Source organism: Bolinopsis microptera, chromosome 2, assembly GCF_026151205.1.
Source record: "Bolinopsis microptera isolate Bmic1 chromosome 2, MBARI_Bmic_1.0, whole genome shotgun sequence".
In the NCBI taxonomy this organism is placed as follows: Eukaryota; Metazoa; Ctenophora; class Tentaculata; order Lobata; family Bolinopsidae; genus Bolinopsis; species Bolinopsis microptera.
The window spans coordinates 21,007,847-21,033,443 of record NC_087073.1 but is presented as its reverse complement, the minus strand read 5'-3'; the positions used below and the strand labels follow the sequence as shown (position 1 = coordinate 21,033,443).

The following is a 25,597-nucleotide window of genomic DNA, read 5'->3' as shown; positions in this document are numbered from 1 at the left end:
GAAATTTGGCGACAGATTTTTAAAATAAATTGTGCTATGACTACTACTATAAGTCCTGCTTTGAAATTAAAAGCATGTTTTGAGACAAAAAACCAAAGAATTCAAACTACCCAGCCCATTTTGCGCCCTTCAAAAAGTTGTATGCAGAAATTGCAGATAAAGATATAGAGCGAATGCACGGTATTATTATGAAGCTCCAGCGAGAATGAAACGAAGATTTTGGTAAAATATGTTTATTAAAACGATACCAGATAAACACAATAATGTCTAGGTTAAATAAACAATACGTCGATATTAGATAACCCACTGCTGTCGTTAATTAACTATTAGTAATGATACTTCCGTTAAATAATTAACAATTATTCTGGAATTTTCACTCTTGTGAATTTGGATCCTCAGTTTTTAATGAATTATAAAGTTCAAAATCTTGAAAGTCAAGAATTAATGATAGAGAAATTGAACGCTTATCGAGTTCTAATTTTATTTTAAATCGACAAATAGTTTTTGTTGAATGACTCTTGGGCTATTTTGATCAGATTCTATCTAGTTTTCATCTGTTTATCAGGATCAATAGTTATATCATGCAAATAACCAAAACAGCCCACTGACTCATTTATTGAAATATCAACTATATATTAGTATATTATGTAACTGAAACAAAATGCACGGAATAAATGTATTGTCCTGCTTAAATAAAAGTAAAACTTAAATCTCTTAAATATCTTAGTCAAATTAACCTAGTGAGTTTTTTCTTGGATATATGCTGATCCGTAGATCTACCATTTTACAATTTTCAAAAACACGCAAGCCGAAAAGCCTGAATTGTGATTACGAAAAGGTAAATATACAATTTCAGGAGAGCACGCCCTACCAGATGGAAGGTACACCAAGTAGAACAGGGGCTTCAGCTAAAAGTCGCTTCTCAGCTAAAAGTGTGTCCAGGTCTAGCTACAACACCAGCAAAAGTGCAGGTAATTCTACTTCCCATCTTGTTCTTCATGTCCTTATTTTGTGCACATATCCAAGAAAAAACGGGTTTAGTTTTTAGTAACTCGTTTTAGTGCCTAAACTAGTCATTTCCTACATCCTGTGACTCACCCATTAGATACTGTCATTATAATAACCCAGCTGTTACTCAATGTTATTGTTATAATTCTATTTCAAATAGATTACAACAGATCCACGATCACAGCTTAATTGAAGCTCTAAGAACCTCACTTTACAAGCTTGTGGAGTGTGGACCTCTACGAACTCGAGTTTATATGCATTCTTCTCCTTCCTTCTCATTTTGAAGACGTTCTCTCTTGTCTGTTTCTTGGTCCTTCACAGCGTCCAGAATATCGTACTTTTGCAGATCAGGGTCTGAAAATAAAGGACATAAAAATGATCGTAGTCTGAAAAACTAAACGCCACATTCCAAATTCTGAGGAATTTGTATTAACATAGCCTTCTGATACTGTATTGTATACTAAACTCACATTTGGCGAAGAGTTTTTTAGAGAGGAATGTAACAGAGAGTGTTATGAGGAAGTTGAGAATCATGATGAGATTCCTGAAGGGGAATCTCTGTCTTCCATACTGGTATACCTGTTAAATAAATAATATTACTCTGGTATCGCATAATTTGATACATATGTACGAAATTACTTTTAAAGTTAAATACGATAGAATCGTAAATATATCTTGAAAATATTTGACCTTCTCAGACTTCTTATCGCTTATCACGTTTGATCATTTAAAAATTAGCATAACTCACGTTAGCTTCATCGTAATGGGGTTCTAGGTAACCAGGAAACTTGAGGATGGCGTTGTACTTCAGTACCGGTTCCCCTGATAGCGCTCTTAGAATGAGCGCTACAGTGAATCCAGCTAACATTCCGTACTTGTTGGTGAGCTTGGGGAAGTGCACCACCATCACCAGGTGGGGGAACAGCAGGATGAACACCAAATCACTGAAGGATTAAATTCGTTTGTATATATTATATGTATTGTTTTGCAAGTGATAAAACAGAAAGGATAAACAGATGCTAAATGATGGTTTACTGGGCCGCGCTCAGCCTGTCATTCCGCCGAATCTCTATTTTTTTTATCTCACACTTATTTTACTTCGGAGTATTCCAACAGCCACATTGTTACACAAGTGTAACTAGCCAATTACAGGAAGCAGAAGGATTTTAATTAGGCCAGTGACGGTTAAGGTAGTGTGTACCATACTTTCTTCGCCCGAGACTTCGCTGCAATGGACAGCTTCTCATTTAACCCTCACACACGATTTCTCGAATATTCGGCTGAGTAGACCGGGGGGCTGCATAGACCACTCAGGATCTTTAGCTGAATGTCGACGACACTCACCCCACGACTAGGCAGGCAGTGGGTTTCGAACTCGCAATCTCACGATTACAAATCCGATGATTAACCAACTACGCTACCTGGCCGTTATGTTTATGAACATAATAGCCTGAGGTCCCCAGGTAAATTGATGGTATGTATTTGTTTTCTACCTGCATATCAAGTAGAGTCCGTACACAGTCTTCACGCATATAGCTATGATCATAGCAATGACCGTGTTTACGAAAACTGTTCCTCGCAAAAACCAAATAGTCTGTCTGAAATTATAGTGTTTACAAGATGAAGAATACAATTATAATTGATTTCGTCTTATTTTTACTAATTACAGCCGTGCGAAAGGGTCCCAATTAAACAGTTTTCAAAATCGTTCAATATTCTTCCCCCGGGCCGCATCCCTACCATGCCTCCTTCTCATACCCCATACCCCCCCCCCCCCCCCCCCCATATCCCCCATACCCCTATATCCCCCTATTTTCTCCCCATTCGTCCAAAATAATTCGATTAGACGTACTTGTCGGATGCCTTCTGGTAGATTACGTTTACAAAGACATTCCTGGTGAACATAGTACTAACTCCAAGGATTGAACTGTCGGTTGAGCTCATTACGGCAGCACTTACTGCTCCAAGACCTGGGGTATTTAGATAATCATGGAGATCATGCTCTTCATTGTCATACAAATAATCCTATAGTTATTAATTGTTACTGTGTTTAAAGTAAAATATGTATTAGCTAACAATAACCAACCTATGAAAGCAACGGCTGGCGGCGTTAGATAGAGCAGAGTCAAAGGAACAGCTAATTTGTAATCTTTTGGAAGGAGCATTTCTCCGTAGTCAGTGCCTGGCCAATCTGTGTTCATTGTTATCAAACCTGGAAATTATTATTGGTTAAAGAAACTAATAATCTGAAAAATTGTTGTTTTCTGTTTTTAAAGACGTCATTATATGGAGCGCATACAAATTACAATTACCAGGGATGTTATAAAAATAAGGATATAATCTATTTATCTGTGAATTTAGTTTTGCAGATACCTAAGTATTTTAATTTCTGTCTCGATTCTGTCTCACACACAACTCACCAATTACAATAGAAGGAATAGCAGCAGAGAAGCACCCGAAAGCAGCAATGAAGGAAAGGGTCTTAGCAACGCTGACATCTCTAGCTGACAGGACTCGCTGGAAGTACGCTTGCCATGGGATTCCTCCAAGCATCAGCATGATGGCATAGTCAACCTGAATAATAACTAGTCTTGAGAAATGGACGTGAGGAGGGAATTTGTAATGATTAACTCGGAACTCTGAGAAGAATAGAAGACTGCCCCTTTGTATGAAGTGTGTTAATGAGGTAAATTATTATAGCATTCAGTTAAATAAGCTGGATTGGGGATCCCTGACTGAGGTGGCGCTCTCCCCGACCCCTGTAAAGGTAATACCATTTGTTACAAAGTTATTGTTATAATCATCGTTTACCCAAACTCCTGCATCTTCCTTGTCAAGCTTTCCAAAGAACTTGGAGTAAGTTTGGTCCTGATCCATGAACATGGTCAAATTGGAACTCCTCAGAGGAATATCCACATTATGGCTAGTTGCCATGAATGGAATGGCGAATATCAATCCAAAGAATATACATATCAGTTGGAAAACATCGGTAAAGGCCACGGAGTATAACCCTGAAATAGAATTTAGCTGTTGTTAGTTAAACGTTCAACAAATAACTCCCTCGCTATTTTGTGATGGTTACTCTAAAGTCGATCTTCAACGAAAAACCCCTGCAATATTTGAATTTTGCAACAAAGTACAAGTAATGTATAATGTACATGCATACCTCCGAACAGAGTATAGGTCATTGCTATGGCTGCACTGGCAATGATAGACGTAGTATCATCAATACCACAGATGACTCTGAGTGAAGTTCCCAGAGCAGCTAGGATGGATGCGGACCAAAGAATCTGAAATTGTTTAAAAATCAAATCCAGGAATTATAAAACCACATCAACTATTTGATTATATCTTGGCAAGCTATCTAAACCTTATAAGTAAGCATTGCATGTACAGTGTTTCATGCATGTGAGTTGTATTTGTAAGCGTACCTCGCCTGAGAAAGCGGGGATGTAGAAGAGAGCTCCGAGAGGTTTTCCGTATTTCTCCTGCAGAGGATCTAACATTGTCACGAACTTTCTCTTCCTCATCTTCTCCGCAAAGAACAAGCCCCCCAGGAAGAGAGATATTGAATAACCTATCGGAGCTTGTGTCCAGACAAGACCGTTCTTTATCACAGACTCCGCGGTTCCTGGTATATTTGTTTAAAAAAGAAAGAAAGAAGAAAATAGGAGTTTTTACTTTTTATTCATATTTTGTAAGTAAAATAAGTTATTTTAAATAACAGATTAAAAGCAAGCCGTATAAAATGAGGTTTAATCTTGTATTCATACTTCATCGTCAGTGTTCAGTATTTTAGACACACAAAAGTTGTTATTGAAACTAACCGTTTATATAACCTCCCCCAACCCACGTTGCTGTCATGGTGAAAACGCCCACGAAGTAGTTGATGTCCCGACCAGCCAACATCATGTCTTCAGTTTCATTTTCAACCTGTGTCTTCCTGATATCTTTTCTTGATTTTCTCCTCAGCACTCTATTATTAGGAAATTGTTAAACTCGTAGAGTGAAGATTTTTCACGTTTGCCGCAACAAATCGCGATTTTCTCAGATCCTCGCGACAAATCGTGATTTTTCAGTTCTCCGCGACAAATCACGATTTTTCCTTTAAATCTGAGGACCAAATTCGCGTATTTTCCTTTAAATCTGCGGGCCAAATATCACGTTTTGTATAAGTATATGAAACCAATCACATCCACAGCCTTCCGAAGACCGAATGTAGGTACAGACTTCAGAAAACCGAAATAATATTTTCGGCTCATAATGATCAGGGTAGCATGAAACATGAACAAAAGTAGTTTCTAGAAAAACTTTGAAAAATTGTCGGTCTGATTCATTCTTGATACGTACCTCTGAAGGCAGAGCTCCCGCTTCCGAGCTCCCGCTTCCGAGCTCGTATTGCGGAGGGGAGGCCTGCCTTCCGAGATAGCATTGCAAAGGGGAACCTCGAGTCCAAAATCGTACATCGAAGGGTAGGTGCGGACTTCGAAAACCGAACAAATATTTGACTTTTTTTCCCCAAAATGTTTAGAAACCTCAATAAAAATTTGGCCCTTTTTGGCCCCTTACCCAGATTTTATGGGGAGGCGATGGTTACGTTTTACATGCGATTTAATCGTTTACTAATAAAGCATCAAATATTACTTACTTGTGAGAAAGAATTCCAGCGAAGAAAATGATAAGATAGAAGACGATGAGTCCGACCATGCCAACGACATTCAGCTTCTTTTCCAGCTTATCCGGGACATCGATAGGATCTACTTCTACGTCGGCCATGTTTTCGTATCTATCTTATCGTGCTAACTGTACTGTACATTCATCGGTTAAAATCTGACTTTTAGAATGACTGACTAAAATTGTGAAAATCAGGTATATATTGTGCTCTATTTACCATTTTTAAAACGTGGGAACTTGGGAAAAACTGCCTTCTAGAAATAAGTTTATCTGAAGAGACAAGAACATGAAATAAGCAGCTAAAATAGGAAGAACTAATACGAATACTGCTGAAAGGGAGAGTACACTGAGTTGTTTACCATAGATCTAATCAAAACGACTTATGATATTTTGATAAACTTATTGATCGAATTTTAGTAAATATATCGAGAGAAGTAAAAATATTGAAATGACCACTTCTGACTTCAGACATTATAATGTTTCAACTTGATCCAGTAATATAATATAATAGTCCAGTTCAGACATTATAATGTTTCAACTTGATCTAGTAATATAATATATATATACCAGTATATAAAGTAAAGTAAAGTAAGTAAGTATATAATAATATAATCCGATAAAATACGACTTACTCATTCAAACAACATCAGAATATATTTTAGGTAATACTGAATGTAAACGACGAATGACAACTAACCGCACACCATAAAGATAAGCACTAAGATAAGACTAAACATCCGGCTGATATTAATAAGCTGATAACAACAAACAAAGGTTGTAAATAGTTTATAAAAGTAAAACGGTTAATATCATTTTGAAAAAGATGAAATTGTGTAGTCGCAAAAAGTGATTATAATACTACAGCAGTCGCATATCTAAATAGTGAAGTTAAACATATAATATTTTTTATGTTTAGCGCAAAATAATTTGATGAGCTGACAGGCCTGCTATAACTTCCTTACTGTCAACTTATTCGTAAATGAAATATTTGCTGAACTTTTTAACAAGAAACATGAACAAGCACTTGCTATATTTTCGCATTTCATTAACCGTAGACACTAGACAGGAATTTTAATTTTGTGCCCCAACTATGCAGTATGCCCCAACTGCGCCTAGCTACATTACCAAGTGGCCTTAGTCACTCATTCATACCAATTACCACCGCCTATAAAGATAACGGGATCACATAAGAAGGGCTAAAAACGTTGTAATTAATATAATAACATTAGTAATACCGCTCATAAAACTAAATCAATGTTGGATATAACAAATGACGAGTAAAGCGCAAAGATCAAACAAGTTTCTGCTTTAGCTTAAGTTAAACTGCTCTTCTATGAAATTAATTGCTCGGCTAGAAACAATGTGAGAAATATGACAATAAAGGAGACTATAAGATCTTATTGGAGACGCTGTACCACCCTGTGTACGGTAAATCTCCAACAGTCGTTTAATTGTTCCGCGTGGAGGGGTGGCAGTGTACTGCGTGGAGGGGTGGCAGTGTATCAGACAATAGCTGTTAGACTCTTAGTTCTGATATAAGCAGAGTGTAGCTTAGCTAACACCCCACTGAGCAAGCTTCTTTTGTTATTACCACTCTTTTGAAGTTGTGTGCTGGAAGTGCACTACGGATGTAGATAGAACTTTCTAATTGGCCGCTCGAAAGTTTGTGCCAACTATTATACTGTATAGTATATATTGAACTGGTCGCTTTATTTCCAATTTAAAGGTGGGAAATGAACATGAAATAAACCTTTGTTCTGTGCTCTGCCAATTGTATCATTTTACACTTATTTCTTCGTTTCAACAAACAAAAACGGGCAGAACGAAAAATGCAAAAGACGCCTAACTAAATGCAAAAGATACCTAACCTACCTAGATATATAACTAGTGTGAAAAAAGTTTTCCATAGACACAAGCTAGGATATTAAATTAAATATTTGAGCAGAAAAACACAACTCGAATATAAAAACACAGCCCGGTAATTAAATATCCTTGTTGTAAGTTGAAGATAGGGTAACGTTGCGGAAACGGTTGCTTGTGCTGAGATACAAACATTTACAAACTAAAAGCTTCACACTTGCGATAAATTCGATTTACTGTGCAATAAAAAGGTTGAATTTTGGTGAAACTAATTGAACAAATAGCTAGACGAAGCGAGAAAGCACCGGGCCGTGGTGCATTTCATTAACCACGGTGCAAGCTGGCGATAAACCGGCACTAGTCACTGTCCGGGCTCAGTCAACCTCAAAACCACAAGTTCCATTGCGGCTACGCGGCTGACCAGGGCTGCTCTGTAAATAAAGGCTTATTCCATTCCGTTTAATTTAATTAATAAGCCGGAGCATAATGTCATATTATTATGAAGTTGTAGAAAGATAGACAGAGCGAAGTGGCTAGCGGTAACTGTGATAGTAAATAGTAGTAATAATAAGGTGGTAGTAATAACATGAATAAGGTAGTAGTAGTAGTAATAACATGAATGAGGAAGTATCTCCAACTAAAGAGTGAAAGGTATTTAACACAGCGTATGAAATACTGAGGGATACATGCGAAAACAATTAAACAAGGGAGAGAGCCCAGGGAGAGACATTTGTTTTCATAACATGATAAAGACACATCTCTTAATGAACTAATGAAGCAAGCAAACTATGAACTGGGGACTTCTAGTTCCGTTACTTTATCATTTCAGTATACATGTCACATGATGCGTGACCACCAAACTGCTCGATAAACAAGGAAAACACAAATACTAAAACTCTTGGCAACAACTCAATCCTCCATGCTGTGACCTCAACATTTGACCGCATTTGGAACCTTTCCGAGAAGCTCAAAATGCTCCAACAGATTACGGTGGCAAATTAGGAGTATTGGAGTGGTTCCAAGTGAGGGTTGGAGTGGTTCACAAGTGAGTGTTGGAGTGGTTCCCAAGTGAGGGTCGGAGTGGTTACCAAGTGAAGGTTGGAGTGGTTCACAAGTGAGGGTTGGAGTGGTTACCAAGTGAGGGTTGAAGTGGTTCCCAAGTGAGGGTTGGAGTGGTTCCCAAGTGAGGGTTGAAGTGGTTCACAAGTGAGGGTTGGAGTGGTTACCAAGTGAGGGTTGGAGTGATTCCCAAGTGATGGTTGGAGTGGTTCCCAAGTGATGGTTGGAGTGGTTCCCAAGTGATGGTTGGAGTGATTCCCAAGTGATGGTTGGAGTGGTTCCCAAGTGATGGTTGGAGTGGTTCCCAAGTGATGGTTGGAGTGGTTCCCAAGTGATGGTTGGAGTGGTTCCCAAGTGATGGTTGGAGTGGTTTCCAAGTGATGGTTGGAGTGGTTCCCAAGTGAGGGTTGGAGTGGTCTCCAAGTGAAGGTTGGAGTGGTTCTCAAGTGAGGGTTGGAGTGGTTCCCAAGTGAGGGTTGGAGTGGTTCCCAAGTGAGTGTTGGAGTGGTTCCAAGTGAAGGTTAGAGTGGTTCCCAAGTGATGGTTGGAATGGTTCCCAAGTGAGGGTTGGAGTGGTTCCCAAGTGAGTGTTGGAGTGGTTCCCAAGTGATGGTTGGAGTGGTTTCCAAGTGATGGTTGGAGTGGTTCCCAAGTGATGGTTGGAGTGGTTCCCAAGTGATGGTTGGAGTGGTTCCCAAGTGATGGTTGGAGTGGTTCCCAATTGATGGTTGGAGTGGTTTCCAAGTGATGGTTGGAGTGGTTCCCAAGTGATGGTTGGAGTGGTTCCCAAGTGATGGTTGGAGTGGTTCCCAAGTGATGGTTGGAGTGGTTCCCAAGTGATGGTTGGAGTGGTTCCCAAGTGATGGTTGGAGTGGTTCCCAAGTGATGGTCGGAGTGGTTACCAAGTGAAGGTTGGAGTGGTTCACAAGTGAGGGTTGGAGTGGTTACCAAGTGAGGGTTGAAGTGGTTCCCAAGTGAGGGTTGGAGTGGTTCCCAAGTGAGGGTTGAAGTGGTTCACAAGTGAGGGTTGGAGTGGTTACCAAGTGAGGGTTGGAGTGGTTCACAAGTGAGGGTTGGAGTGGTTACCAAGTGAGGGTTGAAGTGGTTCCCAAGTGAGGGTTGGAGTGGTTCCCAAGTGAGGGTTGAAGTGGTTCACAAGTGAGGGTTGGAGTGGTTACCAAGTGAGGGTTGGAGTGATTCCCAAGTGATGGTTGGAGTGGTTCCCAAGTGATGGTTGGAGTGGTTCCCAAGTGATGGTTGGAGTGATTCCCAAGTGATGGTTGGAGTGGTTCCCAAGTGATGGTTGGAGTGGTTCCCAAGTGATGGTTGGAGTGGTTCCCAAGTGATGGTTGGAGTGGTTCCCAAGTGATGGTTGGAGTGGTTTCCAAGTGATGGTTGGAGTGGTTCCCAAGTGAGGGTTGGAGTGGTCTCCAAGTGAAGGTTGGAGTGGTTCTCAAGTGAGGGTTGGAGTGGTTCCCAAGTGAGGGTTGGAGTGGTTCCCAAGTGAGTGTTGGAGTGGTTCCAAGTGAAGGTTAGAGTGGTTCCCAAGTGATGGTTGGAATGGTTCCCAAGTGAGGGTTGGAGTGGTTCCCAAGTGAGTGTTGGAGTGGTTCCCAAGTGATGGTTGGAGTGGTTTCCAAGTGATGGTTGGAGTGGTTCCCAAGTGATGGTTGGAGTGGTTCCCAAGTGATGGTTGGAGTGGTTCCCAAGTGATGGTTGGAGTGGTTCCCAATTGATGGTTGGAGTGGTTTCCAAGTGATGGTTGGAGTGGTTCCCAAGTGATGGTTGGAGTGGTTCCCAAGTGATGGTTGGAGTGGTTCCCAAGTGATGGTTGGAGTGGTTCCCAAGTGATGGTTGGAGTGGTTCCCAAGTGATGGTTGGAGTGGTTCCCAAGTGATGGTTGGAGTGGTTCCCAAGTGATGGTTGGAGTGGTTCCCAAGTGATGGTTGGAGTGGTTCCCAAGTGATGGTTGGAGTGGTTCCCAAGTGATGGTTGGAGTGGTTCCCAAGTGATGGTTGGAGTGGTTCCCGAGTGACACTTCTTACAACCTCCTATCGTAACACAGCTACTGCATTAAAAACTTACTAGTTTACACTATACAAATTCTAATGCAATTAAAAGTCATCTAACTGGAGGTTTCCACGTCATTGGTTTGACGGAAATTCCGACGGGTATTCGAATAATTTGACTTTCCCTGATTTATTCAAGTTTTAGAAATATTTATCCGTTAACACGTTGAAAACTTTTTGAAGCACCTCAAATTCTAAACGATAGGTGAGCACTTTGATAGAACACGATAATTCAAGGAAATGCTAAGTTGACTCAGACGATAATATGAGTGCTTACTCAGCACTGGAGAAGCCACATAGTTTACAGCACTTTACTAGTCCACGGATACATTCGTATGTGTGGTATCATAATACTGGTATGCTGATAGCAGCTTCTATTTTATAGCGCGGACGTTTTATGGGTTTTTAGCAGATTATATTATTGATAGTATCTCCTTAACTTGATGAGGGTTACTCTCCAGCTAGCTAACTTAACTTACTCAACTCAGAAAAAATTATTGCTCTATTGCATTCTTGTCAACTAATAGACCGTGAAAATGCAAAGAGAAATGGGCGTGTTAAAACCATCAGCCACGTTATTAAAGTCATAATTTTGATTAAAACGTATCTGAGAAGTCTTACTACTAATACATTTATCAAGAGGATTTAAATTTCCCTTTTACAGGTGCCCCGACCCCGACAGATGATCACAGATCCCTTCCAGAGACTCCTTCCAGCAACGCTAAAAGTGATCTCGTTACTAATGTGAGATTCATAACATATTTTATCTGTCGACTTTATTTAACTTTCTAAGTTTCTAATCTATCTCAACTCTATTAAGCTATTACTCTAATTAACGACCTAATTAGGCCCATTTGATAGCTCTCTTGTCACAATGTCGCATGTAATCACTAAGACGTTTCAGAACTGGAAGTGGTTGGTGCTGGATGGGCCAGTTGATCCAGTCTGGGTTGAGAATCTCAACACAGTTCTAGATGACACCAGGACCCTTTGTCTTGCCAACGGTTAATAAACTCGGTTATCATCAATATTTTAGTCTCATTCATTATTTATGAATAGGAACAAATCTCCAGAAGGATATTCATAAATTTACCTTATTGGACTTTATTTGAACGGACATTAATTGGACGCTGGAGGCCCTAGCGTTAATTTTAATGTCCGTTCAAATAAAGTCCGATAAAGTAATTAAATTAAATCCTGGTCATGAATGCCTTCGAGGGGTCATTTTAATGTCCTTTCAAAATTACACTAGATCTGCTCTCCCAGGTGAGAGAGTGCCGCTCCTCCCACGAATGAGGATCCTGTTTGAGGTAGACGACCTCTCCTTTGCCTCCCCAGCTACCATATCCCGGTGCGGCATGGTTTACATGGACCCTGTTGAGCTGGGCTGGAGACCTTTTGCTGAGCGCTGGAAACACGAGCTACCTGCAAACGTGAGTAAAACTCCGCACTATATAGAGATATAGTGACAACTCTATATAGTGACAACTCTGCATAATTGAAATAAGAAGTGACCACTGTAACTAACACAACTAACTTTGTTATCAGATCAAATTAAGTGAACCCCAGTTTTTTGTTAGAAAGGTTGGCTTTATTTACAACCATAACTTCTGATTTGCTTGATAAACTAGTGTGACCACTAAACACTAGTAGTGTGACCACTAGTAGTGTGACCCAGTGCACACTAAACATGTGCATATTTCACTAAACACTAAACATGTGCACATATTTCAGCTACCTGAAACTGGTAAGAAGTTCATAATAACACTACTGGAGATGAGTGTAGATGCTGGACTAGAGTTCCTGAAGACACAGCTCAGTCTAACTCCAATAATCGTGCCGGATATAAGCATAGTGAGGACTCTGTGTAGCCTGCTGCTGGCTCACCTCAACATTGTCAGCGAGAACGGGGGATTCGGTACGTGTAACAAAATTATACAACTTGAAATGAATCATTTCTTAGAATCACTATATCGCTGAGATTAATCCTTATCAAGGCATCACAACCGCGTGAGAACGTGGCATCTTCAATTAATATTGCATTGTTTTGTTCTGGTGTTTGAATATTACATTGTTCCCCACTAATTGACGATGGTCATGGGATACAAACGTTGCAGGAGATTTAGCTGAAGTGGTAGCGGCAGTGTCCAACTCGGAGGACCCAGGAGCGGCTAAAAACAAGACAGTACTACAGCGACACCCCGCCCAACTACCCTCCTTCCTCAGCAAAATGTACCTCTTCTGCTACATCATCGCCTTTGGTAGTGTGCTGGAAGGTAAGGGACAATTCTAAACGGTTTAAAGTTTAAAGATGATAACCTAGTTTTAAAACTTGTTCAATAGTATACAAGTAATTATCAGCTAGTTAAATAATAAATATCTGATCCGAGTCTCGTTAGTAACGAGCACAATATCAGTATAGTCCACGTGACCAGTTATAAAACTTAAACACTTTTATTAGATCCCAACGCAATGCTATATATTATGTAAGGGCAATCTGATAGAATGCCGATGTGGCTTAAGATTTATTTTGCACAGGTGCTGAAAGGTAATGGCGATAGAGACTAATAATCCGAGATCATGAGCTCACAAATCCATATAAATATAGCTTGGGTAGAATGTCGCTCAAAATCTAGCTTACCAACACAAAAAACGCCGATAGACACAGTTAATAAAAGCCCAAATATTATTAAAGTTGAAATATGTAAGGTCGATATCCGTGAAAATTGACGAAAGCCTCATTAACTATCGTTTTGTAATTATCTGCATAGTTGTTATACCCTCTGAGCTATTAGTTGAACCAACTGCAAAGAACTGTAATTTGAAACATGCTGACAATGACATATAACAACAAACTAACAAATCGTCAAAACACAACAATTACCTACTTGAGGCCGAGAAACATTATTCAAATTACATAATGTTTTACAAAATGAAAGGCCGCGACTCACACGCGATCACGCACAATCACGCACAGTAGAGAGATGAGACTCTAACGGCCGCGGACGGACGGAATGTGCCCCGTCAACATTCCACATATTTTACAAAGTCGGTACCGCGAACAAGACTGCAACTACAGCTACCTAGGTTGTCGGTAACAAATACCTATATCCTTATTCTAGAAGTGTAAAGCTAGATACCTTCCAAATACTGATCGGGAAATAATAAGGTTTTACTTTGTTTTAGGGTAATTCCTTTAAAATATTATTATTTCATTATTATATCTTAGTAAAAACTAATCTATTTATCAATCATAAAAAACGGAATCAAGGTTTATATTTGAGTGACTTTATCGAAGGAAGAAAGAAACAGTTCGGTGTTCAATATATTTATTTCTTTGTATTGTATAACGCCTAACGATTTGGCTTTGCGGAGTGTTTTCAGCTCTTCTTCTCGATGATTAATCGAGTTTGCAACATCAACTATTGTCTATTTTTGTGGAACAAATCAACACAATGATTTTCTGACGTCATGATCGTTTATGGACTATTTTTTATAAACATTTGGCGGTAAAAATACTTAATACTTAATACGGGTATTACTTGTGCTTACGTGGACAAAATATTATATTTATTGGAATATTGAAAAAATGGATTTTACTTTGGTGCTATGGAATTCTGAGACAAGGTCTTTCCTAAAAATGAATTTGAAGTTATCCCTCTCACGAGAAACAACTGAAGAATAAAAGAATTAACAGAGAATGTCTAAAAATTGTAACTTGGAATCGAACCATCCGCCAGCCTTCATGCAGCGTGAAAGATTCAAAAATGAATATATTATTTGTAATATTTGTATATTATATATATAATAATACCGTTCTTGAAAAGTAAAAAGGGCTTCCTCTCCACCTTAAAGTTTAGAAGTTTTATAAAAATAGTGAGAGATGCCCAAACTTTAATCTACGATTTGTGGTCAATTTGTGGTCAATTTGTAACCTTCTCCCCCTCCGTAATTAGTTTTACACTATTGTGTTAAAATGACACTTACCTTTAGAAACCCTTTCTTTTAGTGATTACGTAATTTGTGAATTACCCCGGCCCTTAAAGATATTGATTGGAATAAACCCAAAATAAAGCATCATTATAAGCTATAACCTTATTCTATATCGTAAGAAAAAATTTGGTTTTTTTGAAAATTCACATTTCGATACTGGCACAGCATTTTATTTAAAGAAAAACTAACCAATGAACGGTTAGGTTACTAGGTAACTATAATATTTAATACTATTATACTCACATATTATAAGACACCACTTTGGAGGAAGTTATAACGTCCCGGAAGGTATGTATTATTATAAACCTGTAAATCAGAGTTAATCAGATGTGACGTCACTGAGCATTGGTCCAGACTAGACACAATTTGGGCAGAGTTTAAGACTAGTATTAGTCTGTATCTTGACATAATGAACTCTTACAATATATACGACTACAAGGTATTTTACTTTGCTACGGATTTGTAAATTACGATCCAACGATACTGCGTTAATCGTGACCCATATTTTACAAATTATTAATTAAGTTTACATCAAATCACAGTATCGTGAGCAGATTTCAAGTCCGACTAGTACTGCTAAAATAAATAGTCACAAAAGTTGACACATCTATTAATTTCAGGAGATTCAGACATGGACGACAGCGCACTGGAGGCTATGGACTCCCACACAGCACTCGGAGGTCACTCCAAACAATCTCTCATGAAGATATGGGGTTCCAACCCCGACATATCCGCTAGAGCCTCATTCGATTTGTTCGTCCGAGACTTCTTTGACTTGCCGCCTCCCTATGGTGTGCGACTACCCTCGGGGGTGAAGAGTGTTTTCTGCTACTACTTCGACATAGAGAGCGGTCTCTTCTCCCAGTGGGACACCTTGCTGCCTGCAACCAACGCTTATATTGACGACGTTAAGACTGGGTTCGAGCTAACCGGGGGGAGCAGTGCACTAGCTAACGCTTGGATGGAGGTATGGTAACCAGGTAACCAGGTAACCAGGTAACCAGGTAACCAGGTAACCAGGTAACCAGGTAACCATGCAACCAGGTAACCAGGTAACCAGGTAACCAGGTATGGATTATCAGCATTTTAACATTTTTAATGCGTTTAAAGAAAAGTTGCAGCGCCGCTCGAAAAAACACCTTGATAGATAAAAACTATTAATTTGTGGACAAAGTTTTAATGGATAAGAGAAGTTTCTTTTCCTGCGTACAACGTCATAGCCATTCTTTGTTTTACAGTAGTGTTGAAAGTATTACAACTTTTAAATTGAACTTTTAAAGTTAAAGTTGTAAAACTTTCAACAATACTAAACATTACAGATAATTTAAATATGGGTTAGAACTTGTTTTATCAAACGAATCAGCTAACGTGTCGATCAAGGTTGAATTATGAGAAGGTTGACACTAAAACTGTGTGCATATCAATACTATGACAATTTCACAATTTTATCAATATTAGTATTAAAGGTAACGCTAATATTCTATTATCTGCACTCTGCAGTTGTAAATAACCCATACATATTAGAAAGTATTAAACGAATCACACCAGGTGGACATGCCGATCCCAACTCTGGACTCGGTGAAATTAGCACGAGTTGTAGAACTTCTTCTGCTGGGAAACGCTAAAATACTGCTAGCCGGTCACGCGGGTATCGGCAAGTCTGTCATACTCGACGCTATACTCAAGAGGATAAATAAAAACAGCATATTCGATAAGGAGAACGGAGAGGTAGGTCCATGAGGGAGGGTAGTGTTAAATGTTGTTTACAGTTTTATAACTATTAGATATCACAGTTTATTAAATATTACACAGTCAACACACTGTAATAATTGCAGCATATTTAGCAATTAAATATACAGGTTGCACGCTCTGGCAGGCTGGTTAGTATAACTATTAGCTGGTTAAGGTAATCTTACAAGCATGATAACACCGAGACACTATAAATATAAACTGATAAAGTAGCAATGTTTAAATGTGTTATCCCAGAGTGAGGACAGGTCCACTACAACTGCCATATTGGACTGGGCTTACTATTTCTTAAATTCTTTAGTTCAAACTATTGCCAAAAACCAAAAAGTGAAGTACCGTTTCCGTGAAATGCGAGTTTCTTAGTTTAAAATTTTGGTGTACGTGTTTTCTCAAAAACTTTATAAGCTTTCTTCCCATTCCAAATTTTCACTCTTTCAAAATTGTGGCAAAAAACCGACAGGTACGGCGGTATGTGACACAAACAAATCTGTATGGTTTCCTAAGCCCTAGTTCTAAGCTGCTACCTGTGCTTTATAAGTGTGCAATGCTGCAACAGGGGAGGAAGTGGGGGCCGGGGTGGACTGGGGGGGGGGGGGGGGGGGGGGGGGGTACAGATGTCCAAATTTTGAATTACAATTTTGAAAAACGCCTGCAGAGTGAAAATAATAAAAAAGTGATAATTTTTGGAAAGGAAAAATTGAGACGAATACCGGAACACGATACGAACCTTTTCAAACGTTACACGCCAAAATCACACAATTGTTTCAGTTTTTGCAATATTGTATTTAAATCAGTCTTCGTCATTAAAGTAAGCGGCTGAAACGCAGAGCAACACTCCTGAATTGTATAATTAAATATAATTTATTTTTCCCACGTTCTGATATTTGGACGGGTAATTGGACAGTAAAATAATTACTGATTTCAGTAATCTTTTTTGGGTCTTGTGAGTTTTTGGGTCCGATCATATTCGGACGTGAGGAGAGTTAGGACATTAAAATAATTCCTTCTGTAACGTCCTCAATAAATGTGATAGATTTGTACTAGTGTTGTAATTAGTTTGAAACTATAATTTGATACATGACAAAGGCGTGTGCCGAAACGTCGACAAATATTTGTATTAAACAATGAGTTTAGACTCTCACTTCGTCCCCAACTATCAAATTATAATTACTTATTTCGTTGATAAGTCTAGCTTAAAAGCCTGAAAATGTCTAATAACGAATTGAGAGACTTATTTGATAGCGAAAAAAGCACAAATTATCTACAAAAGCAGAAGAGAGAATGCCAGCTGTAAAGGAAGGTCGCTGTGTAACATTAAATGTTTATGATGATATATGTTTATATAAACTACGTCTTCAGCATAATGATACGTAATGTTCATCACGAGACTTTGTGACTCGCGTTTAACATCCCAGTTTCACTTTCTCTTTATTTCATGTTTAACTTTTTGTAAAAATGGGATTAATTAAACAGCTTTACATGTTATTTAAACATAAGCACACAAAAAACAACAAGCCTAAGTAGGTATAATTAGTACTAATTATGGAACATTGAGACAATAATAATCAAAATACTACTAATAGTAATAATACTCAAAATACTCATGTGACTACGCGAGTAAAACGTTAAAACTCTAACGGTTATCCAAACAGGGCGTGTTAAAAAGCTTTGCCTCATGAAGGATAACCAAATAAACTGCTGATAGGTTTGCTGGGTGTTCACTGTTCATCTCAATTTCCATAATTCAGAATCGAGGTAGAAAAACTGTAGAATATATACATTATACATGGAAAATATATCGAATATTTAGTTAAACAGCTAATTTATATTTTTATTCATATTTGATAGGAAATTAAGATCTGAACTAAGTTATATCTACGCTACATACAACACGTGATATGATATCATGTTGGTAAATTGTTGATGGTCAATCCTTCAGTTGATCACTAGAAAGTCTAGATATCACCCTCAGTGGTTTTCTTCCCTGAGTCTCCCTTTTTCTTCTCCATCTCCAGTTCTTGTTCGCCATCTTTGACCGCTCCTAGATAATCGTACTTTCGTAGTTCAGGGTCTGAAAATGTGGTTCAACTTTCATTTCGATGCAATGAATCATTTTGAATCCTATGAACACTGCGATAATTATAAATCATGGGACTGTTTATTAATTAGCTCACTGTTTACTAATTATCTCACTGTTTACTAATTAGTTCAATGTTTACTTATAAAATCAGAAATAAATAACGGAAAGGGAACCTCCATAAAACTTACATGTTTGGAAAAGTTTCTGTGACAGAAAAGTGACGGATAGGGTTATGATGAAATTGAGAATCATGATCAGGTTTCGGAACGGGAACCGCTGATAACCGTACGTGTCGTTGCCCTGGCATTGAAAGATATTGTTTTATTTATTATACGGCAAGTTAGGGTTATATAATTAAAGAACATTAATTGAGATTGAACTGTTAAAAGAAGATGACCTCATAAATAACTTACGCTGCCACTTAAGCATAATAAAAAGAAATAACTTACCTCGTCATCCTTGCCAGGTTCCACGTATCCTGCGTACTTGATAATCGCGTTGTACTTCAGCACAGGTTCTCCGGATAGAACTCTCAGAAAGAGGGCTGTAAAGAAGCCACAGAACATTCCGTACTTGTTGGTTCGCTTGGGGAAGTGGACCACCAGCATCAAATGGGGGAAGAGCAGGATGAACACCAAGTCACTGAGGGGTACACGGTGTTGTTACAAGTCACTGAGGGGTACACGGTGTTGTTACAAGTTACTGAGGGGTACATAGTGTTGTTACAAGTCACTGAGGGGTACATGGTGTTGTTACAAGTCACTGAGGGGTACACGGTGTTGTTACAAGTCACTGAGTGGTACATGGTGTTGTTACAAGTCACTGAGGGGTACATGGTGTTGTAACAAGTCACTGAGGGGTACATGGTGTTGTTACAAGTCACTGAGGGGTACACGGTGTTCTTACAAGTCACTGAGGGGTACACGGTGTTGTTACAAGTCACTGAGGGGTACACGGTGTTGTTACAAGTCACTGAGGGGTACACGGTGTTGTTACAACTCACTGAGGGGTACACGGTGTTGTTACAAGTCACTGAGGGGTACACGGTGTTGTTACAAGTTACTGAGGGGTACACGGTGTTGTTACAAGTCACTGAGGGGTACACGGTGTTGTTACAAGTCACTGAGGGGTTCACGGTGTTGTTACAAGTCACTGAGGGGTTCACGGTGTTGTTACAAGTCACTGAGGGGTACACGGTGTTGTTACAAGTCACTGAGGGGTACACGGTGTTGTTACAAGTTACTGAGGGGTACACGGTGTTGTTACAAGTCACTGAGGGGTACAGGGTGTTGTTACAAGTCACTGAGGGGTACACGGTGTTGTTACAAGTTACTGAGGGGTACACGGTGTTGTTACAAGTCACTGAGGGGTACACGGTGTTGTTACAAGTCACTGAGGGGTACACGGTGTTGTTACAAGTCACTGAGGGGTACACGGTGTTGTTACAAGTCACTGAGGGGTACACGGTGTTGTTACAAGTCACTGAGGGGTTCACGGTGTTGTTACAAGTCACTGAGGGGTACACGGTGTTGTTACAAGTTACTGAGGGGTACACGGTGTTGTTACAAGTTACTGAGGGGTACACGGTGTTGTTACAAGTTACTGAGGGGTACACGGTGTTGTTACAAGTCACTGAGGGGTACAGGGTTTTGTTACAAGTCACTGAGGGGTACACGGTGTTGTTACAAGTTACTGAGGGGTACACGGTGTTGTTACAAGTCACTGAGGGGTACATAGTGTTGTTACAAGTCACTGAGGGGTACACGGTGTTGTTACAAGTTACTGAGGGGTACACGGTGTTGTTACAAGTCACTGAGGGGTACACGGTGTTGTTACAAGTCACTGAGGGGTTCACGGTGTTGTTACAAGTCACTGAGGGGTACACGGTGTTGTTACAAGTTACTGAGGGGTACACGGTGTTGTTACAAGTTACTGAGGGGTACACGGTGTTGTTACAAGTTACTGAGGGGTACACGGTGTTGTTACAAGTTACTGAGGGGTACACGGTGTTGTTACAAGTCACTGAGGGGTACATGGTGTTGTTACAAGTCACTGAGGGGTACATGGTGTTGTTACAAGTCACTGAGGGGTACACGGTGTTGTTACAAGTCACTGAGGGGTACATGGTGTTGTTACAAGTCACTGAGGGGTACACGGTGTTGTTACAAGTCACTGAGGGGTACATGGTGTTGTTACAAGTTACTGAGGGGTACACGGTGTTGTTACAAGTCACTGAGGGGTACACGGTGTTGTTACAAGTCACTGAGGGGTACATGGTGTTGTTACAAGTCACTGAGGGGTACACGGTGTTGTTACAAGTCACTGAGGGGTACACGGTGTTGTTACAAGTCACTGAGGGGTACACGGTGTTGTTACAATTCACTGAAGGGTACACGGTGTTGTTACAAGTCACTGAGGGGTACACGGTGTTGTTACAAGTTACTGAGGGGTACACGGTGGTGTTACAAGTCACTGAGGGGTACACGGTGTTGTTACAAGTCACTGAGGGGTACACGGTGTTGTTACAAGTCACTGAGGGGTACACGGTGTTGTTACAAGTCACTGAGGGGTACACGGTGTTGTTACAAGTCACTGAGGGGTACACGGTGTTGTTACAAGTCACTGAGGGGTACACGGTGTTGTTACAAGTTACTGAGGGGTACACGGTGTTGTTACAAGTCACTGAGGGGTACACGGTGTTGTTACAAGTCACTGAGGGGTACACGGTGTTGTTACAAGTCACTGAGGGGTACATGGTGTTGTTACAAGTCACTGAGGGGTACACGGTGTTGTTACAAGTTACTGAGGGGTACACGGTGTTGTTACAAGTCACTGAGGGGTACACGGTGTTGTTACAAGTCACTGAAAGGTAAATGCAACACCGGTTCTGCTCATTTCCTATAAATTATTCGAAATTTGATTAAATTCCAATCAATATTTTGTATGTGATATTGTGATTATTTGTTAGTGCTCCTTCATCAGAATGCTGATATCTTGCGACATTGTTTTCTACAGGCAATATTATAATGAAATAATTAATTACTGTCTCTTCTTGTAGCCTTCGTTATCTTATTACAGGTCGTCAAAATTAACGAAATATTACTTACTGCCGCATATTTACTCATTGGTGTGAATTCCTCACAATAATATACATTTACCTGCAGATGTTGTGTCCCCACAATATGCATTTACCTGCAGTACCTATATATATAATTACCTGCAGATGAGGTAGAGACCGTAAACAGTTTTAACGAATATAGCGATCAACATAGCTATTATTGTGTTCACAAGGATAGTGCCTCGGAGGAACCAGGTTGTAAATCTGAAAAGTAGTGGATTTGCCGTAATTGAAATTAGTAGATGTATGCAAAAATTAACAAAATACGCCAAATCATAGGAGTAGTAATTTTAAATTTAAAAAGAGCATTGGTTAAATTCATACAGTAACTCTGAGATTATAGTGTTTACAAGTATAAGAATACAATTATAATCGATTTCGTATTTTTACTAATTACAGCCGTACGAAAGGGTCCCAATTAAACAGTTTTCAAAATCGTTCACTATTGTTCCCCCGCATCCCTACCATGTCTCCTTCCCATAACCCCCCCCCCCCCCTCCATACCCCCTCCCCCATACCCCCTATACCCTCCCCCTATTTTCTCCCATTCGTTCCAAATAATTCTATTAGACCGTAGACGTACTTGTCGCTTGCATTTTTGTAGAATACGTTTACAACGACATTCCTGGTGAACATAGTACTAACTCCAAGGATTGAACTGTCGGTTGAGCTCATTACGGCAGCACTGACTGCTCCAAGACCTGCGGTATTTAAAATAGGATCAGAAATCAAGAAGTATGAATATGAGGGATCGTAGCTATATAAGAGACAAGAGAAACGACATCCAGGGCGCGAGGAGGATTAGGACTCCTCGGGACCCAACGAGGACTCCTTGTTCTAATATCTAATTGGTGCGTTGAAAGAGTAAATATTAGAAAATAGTAAGTTTTCCAGCTGTCAGTCCAACGTACCGATAAAAGCAACGCCTGGTGGTGTAAGATAGAGTAGTGTCAGGGGGACGGCTAGTTTGTAGTTATCTGGGATCAGCTCCCTTGCGTACTCAGTAGCAGGCCAATCAGTGTTCATCGTTATCAAAGCTGTTGGATAATTTGTAATGTTTCAATGACATTCACTCAGGGTTTTGATAAGAGGTTCACTCAGGGATTTTTACTCAAGTTCAAGCAGGATTTCTCCGAATAACTGTCAATTATCAGTCCACATTTAAACGTGTCTCTTAAACTTTAACTCGAAATGAGTTCCATACCTATCACAATTGAAGGGATGGCGGCACAGAAGCAACCGAATGCCGCACAGAAAGAGAGGGTTTTAGCAACACTGACGTCCCTTGAGGAGAGGACACGCTGGAAGTAAGCCTGCCATGGGATCCCTCCAAACATCAACATAATGGCATAGTCGATCTGAAATATAAGATTTAGAATCCTATTAATACCACATAAGTTACTTTATGGCTGGGTGATATTATTATAATTGATCAAACTTGTCGCAAAGTTTCTCAAGTTTATTGAAACAGCCTTCCTACCCAAATTCCGACATCGTCCTTGTCAAGCTTTCCATAAAACTTGCTGTACTCCAAGTTTCCTGGCTTTCCTTGGAACATGATCACGTTACCAGCCTGGAGTGGCATGGTCACAGCAGCATTTCCTGTCATCCAAGGTATCGAGAAGATAAGACCAACAAAGATACAGATCAACTGGATAATATCTGTGAACGCAACCGAATATAATCCTGAAAATTATATGTTTAACATAATAGTATGCTAAATGGAACTGAAATCTAAATATAAAATTTAGTTAAATTCTTGATTATAAGGTTGGATTGATTATTGGGTTATAATGTTGGTCACGATCGCGGATCACACAAAGACAAAACCCTGTTGCAAACCTCCGAAAAGAGTGTAGGTCATAGCAATTGCAGCACTGACGATAATGGAGGCCGTGTCATTAATACCACAGATTACTCGGAGAGAAGTTCCCAGAGCAGCTAGGATAGGATGCGGACCAAAGAATCTGAAATTATTTAAGGTCAATTATGTTTGAATTTAACTTTTTTTACTATATTTCCAGATCCTCTTGTTAATATTTTATGAAAGTGAAAGTGAAAGTTACCAACCTCTCCAGCAAAAGCAGGGATGTAAAAGAAAGCTCCGAGGGGTTTGCCGTATTTTATTTGCAGTGGATCAAGCATCGTCACATAACTCTTTGATCTCATCTTCTCGGCAAAAAAAAGGCCACCCAAAAACAGTGAAATTGAGTAACCGATAGGGGCTTGTGTCCAGACTAACCCATTCTTGATAACGGACTCGGTTGTCCCTAAAAAGTTAAAAGTTATTATCTGGGTATAAATCGGTTGAGTATTCAGTAACCTTAATAAAAGTGGGAACACTTCGAAATCTGGATTGAGAAAGTCTGATGAGAAGAGGTTTGTTGTTACATGATTGTTAAAAAGAATAATAAATACATGTTTATCAAGATTAAATATCACAACTGGACATAACATAAAAGTATATTTTTCGGGGATTTTCGGTTTACTAAGTAAAGCTTAAATATTTTTGTCGTTGATTTTTTGACTTTCTTCTGTCATGAACTGAAAATGCGGGTTTGCAAGAAATCTTTGTCTGCCAATGTGCCTTGCTGAAGGAAAATGATGTCATTAGCTGAACCTTTCTGAAAAGCAGTTCATAGTTAGCATGATTAGTCTCGTTGAGAAAAGTTGGTAAACTCTGCTTTGAAAGCGTTTGAAGCAGAAGTCTCATGTCTCATAGTGCAGCCTCCTTTTGTCTCTAGCATTTAGTTCGGATTTCTTGTTGTTGCCTGATCGGACTCGAATATTTTTAATGAACTTCGGATAAGATATTTCACGATTAAACGAAACTTTTTCTCTAATAAAAATTGTCCCTATTCGAGTCTGATCAGAGCGAAAAACATCAAAATGCTCGAATTAAAATGACAGGCAGATCATAATATCACGTGATATCATAACATCACGAACATTTAGATCAAAAAATCAACGACAATTTAAGCTTACCATCCAGGGCCCTTCACGCAGGTCGATACAGAAGAGACGCCAACTAACGATGAAGTTGATGCCTTTTCCATGGTGTACTGATGCAGACTGATGTTTACTGGGGCTTACCGTTTATATAACCTCCCCCAACCCACGTTGCTGTCATGGTGAAGACGCCCACGAAGTAGTTGATGTCCCGACCAGCCAACATCATGTCTTCAGTATGGTTAGCCACCTGGGTCTTTTGGATTTCCTTCCTTCCTTTCCTCTTTAGCACTCTGAATTTGGTGGTGGGCTTAATAATCTTTAATAATTATAAGATTACTTTGCCTACTTAGTCGTGCAAACTGTAAAGCAACGATATCGAAAAAAATTCAGTCGAGTAATTAATATATAATGCTTACTTGTGTGAAAGAATTCCAGCGAAGAAAATGATGAGATAGAAGACAATGAGTCCGACCATACCGACCACATTAAGCTTCGTGTCCACCTCTTCATCTGCCATAACTCTCTCACTTGTTTATAGGCTATGAAAATTGCTTTTGGTTTTCATTTTGAAACTGATAAATGTGTCCTTTATCTGAATAACTGATGGAAGCCGTTTAGTAATATATTAATTGCTCTATTACCGAGACAGAATAAAAATAACAGATATATATTTTGACGCAAAGAATATTAATTATTCAATCTATAGAATTTTTGCGATAGAAGATTATTGTTCTGTGGCACTGCTGTAGTCAAAATTGTCAGTCAACTGTCAAACAACTCATCAATGTAACTGCATGATGTGAGCGTGAGCAGTTCGAGTTTTCTAATAGTTCATAAATTACAGAGCCGATCAATATCTTGAGAACAAACCAAGAGCATTTTGGGAAAATAAGATAATAGAGGACTGACCTTCTGCGTGATAAAGTGTAAAGACACATGAGGATCAAGTCTAGAACGAGTTGAGACGATGTAAAAAGGGTTTGCTGCTTGCCCGCCTAATAAGCTAATCCAATTAATAATAATGTATGGGAAGAT

General features: G+C 39.4%; 2 protein-coding genes and 1 pseudogene across 2 annotated transcripts in view; 1 reads left to right on the top strand and 2 right to left on the bottom strand.

The window, feature by feature from the left end:
• LOC134810952 (dynein axonemal heavy chain 6-like) overlaps window positions 1-25,597 on the top strand; it is an 87,291-nt gene that overhangs the window by 16,373 nt on the left and 45,321 nt on the right. The window contains exons 32-39 of the mRNA XM_063817647.1: window positions 857-971; window positions 11,335-11,414; window positions 11,575-11,674; window positions 11,937-12,103; window positions 12,405-12,588; window positions 12,788-12,946; window positions 15,284-15,630; window positions 16,212-16,391. Of these exons, the coding sequence (XP_063673717.1) occupies window positions 857-971; window positions 11,335-11,414; window positions 11,575-11,674; window positions 11,937-12,103; window positions 12,405-12,588; window positions 12,788-12,946; window positions 15,284-15,630; window positions 16,212-16,391 (1,332 nt within the window). The remainder of the gene's footprint in view (window positions 1-856; window positions 972-11,334; window positions 11,415-11,574; window positions 11,675-11,936; window positions 12,104-12,404; window positions 12,589-12,787; window positions 12,947-15,283; window positions 15,631-16,211; window positions 16,392-25,597) is intronic.
• LOC134811752 (high-affinity choline transporter 1-like) lies at window positions 844-5,840 on the bottom strand. Its single transcript, XM_063818796.1, has 12 exons — window positions 5,657-5,840; window positions 4,836-4,984; window positions 4,440-4,639; window positions 4,175-4,298; window positions 3,820-4,019; window positions 3,429-3,582; window positions 3,095-3,220; window positions 2,861-2,978; window positions 2,502-2,606; window positions 1,757-1,952; window positions 1,479-1,587; window positions 844-1,362 (listed from the first exon to the last, which is right to left on the bottom strand). The coding sequence occupies exons 1-12, from the start codon at window positions 5,782-5,784 to the stop codon at window positions 1,259-1,261; spliced, it is 1,713 nt and encodes a 570-aa protein (XP_063674866.1). The 5' UTR covers window positions 5,785-5,840; the 3' UTR covers window positions 844-1,258.
• LOC134811753 (high-affinity choline transporter 1-like) lies at window positions 17,650-25,515 on the bottom strand (annotated as a pseudogene).

Bases quoted from the DNA above. Each gene is read 5' to 3' on its own strand.
- LOC134811752 (XM_063818796.1), bottom strand. From the start codon at position 5,784: ATGGCCGACGTAGAAGTAGATCCTATCGATGTCCCGGATAAGCTGGAA. The intron at 3,583-3,819 runs GTAAACGATGAT...GTTATTATTCAG, and splicing joins AGGAAGATGCAGGAGTTTGG to GTTGACTATGCCATCATGCT. The intron at 1,588-1,756 runs GTGAGTTATGCT...TTTATTTAACAG, and splicing joins CCCATTACGATGAAGCTAAC to GTATACCAGTATGGAAGACA.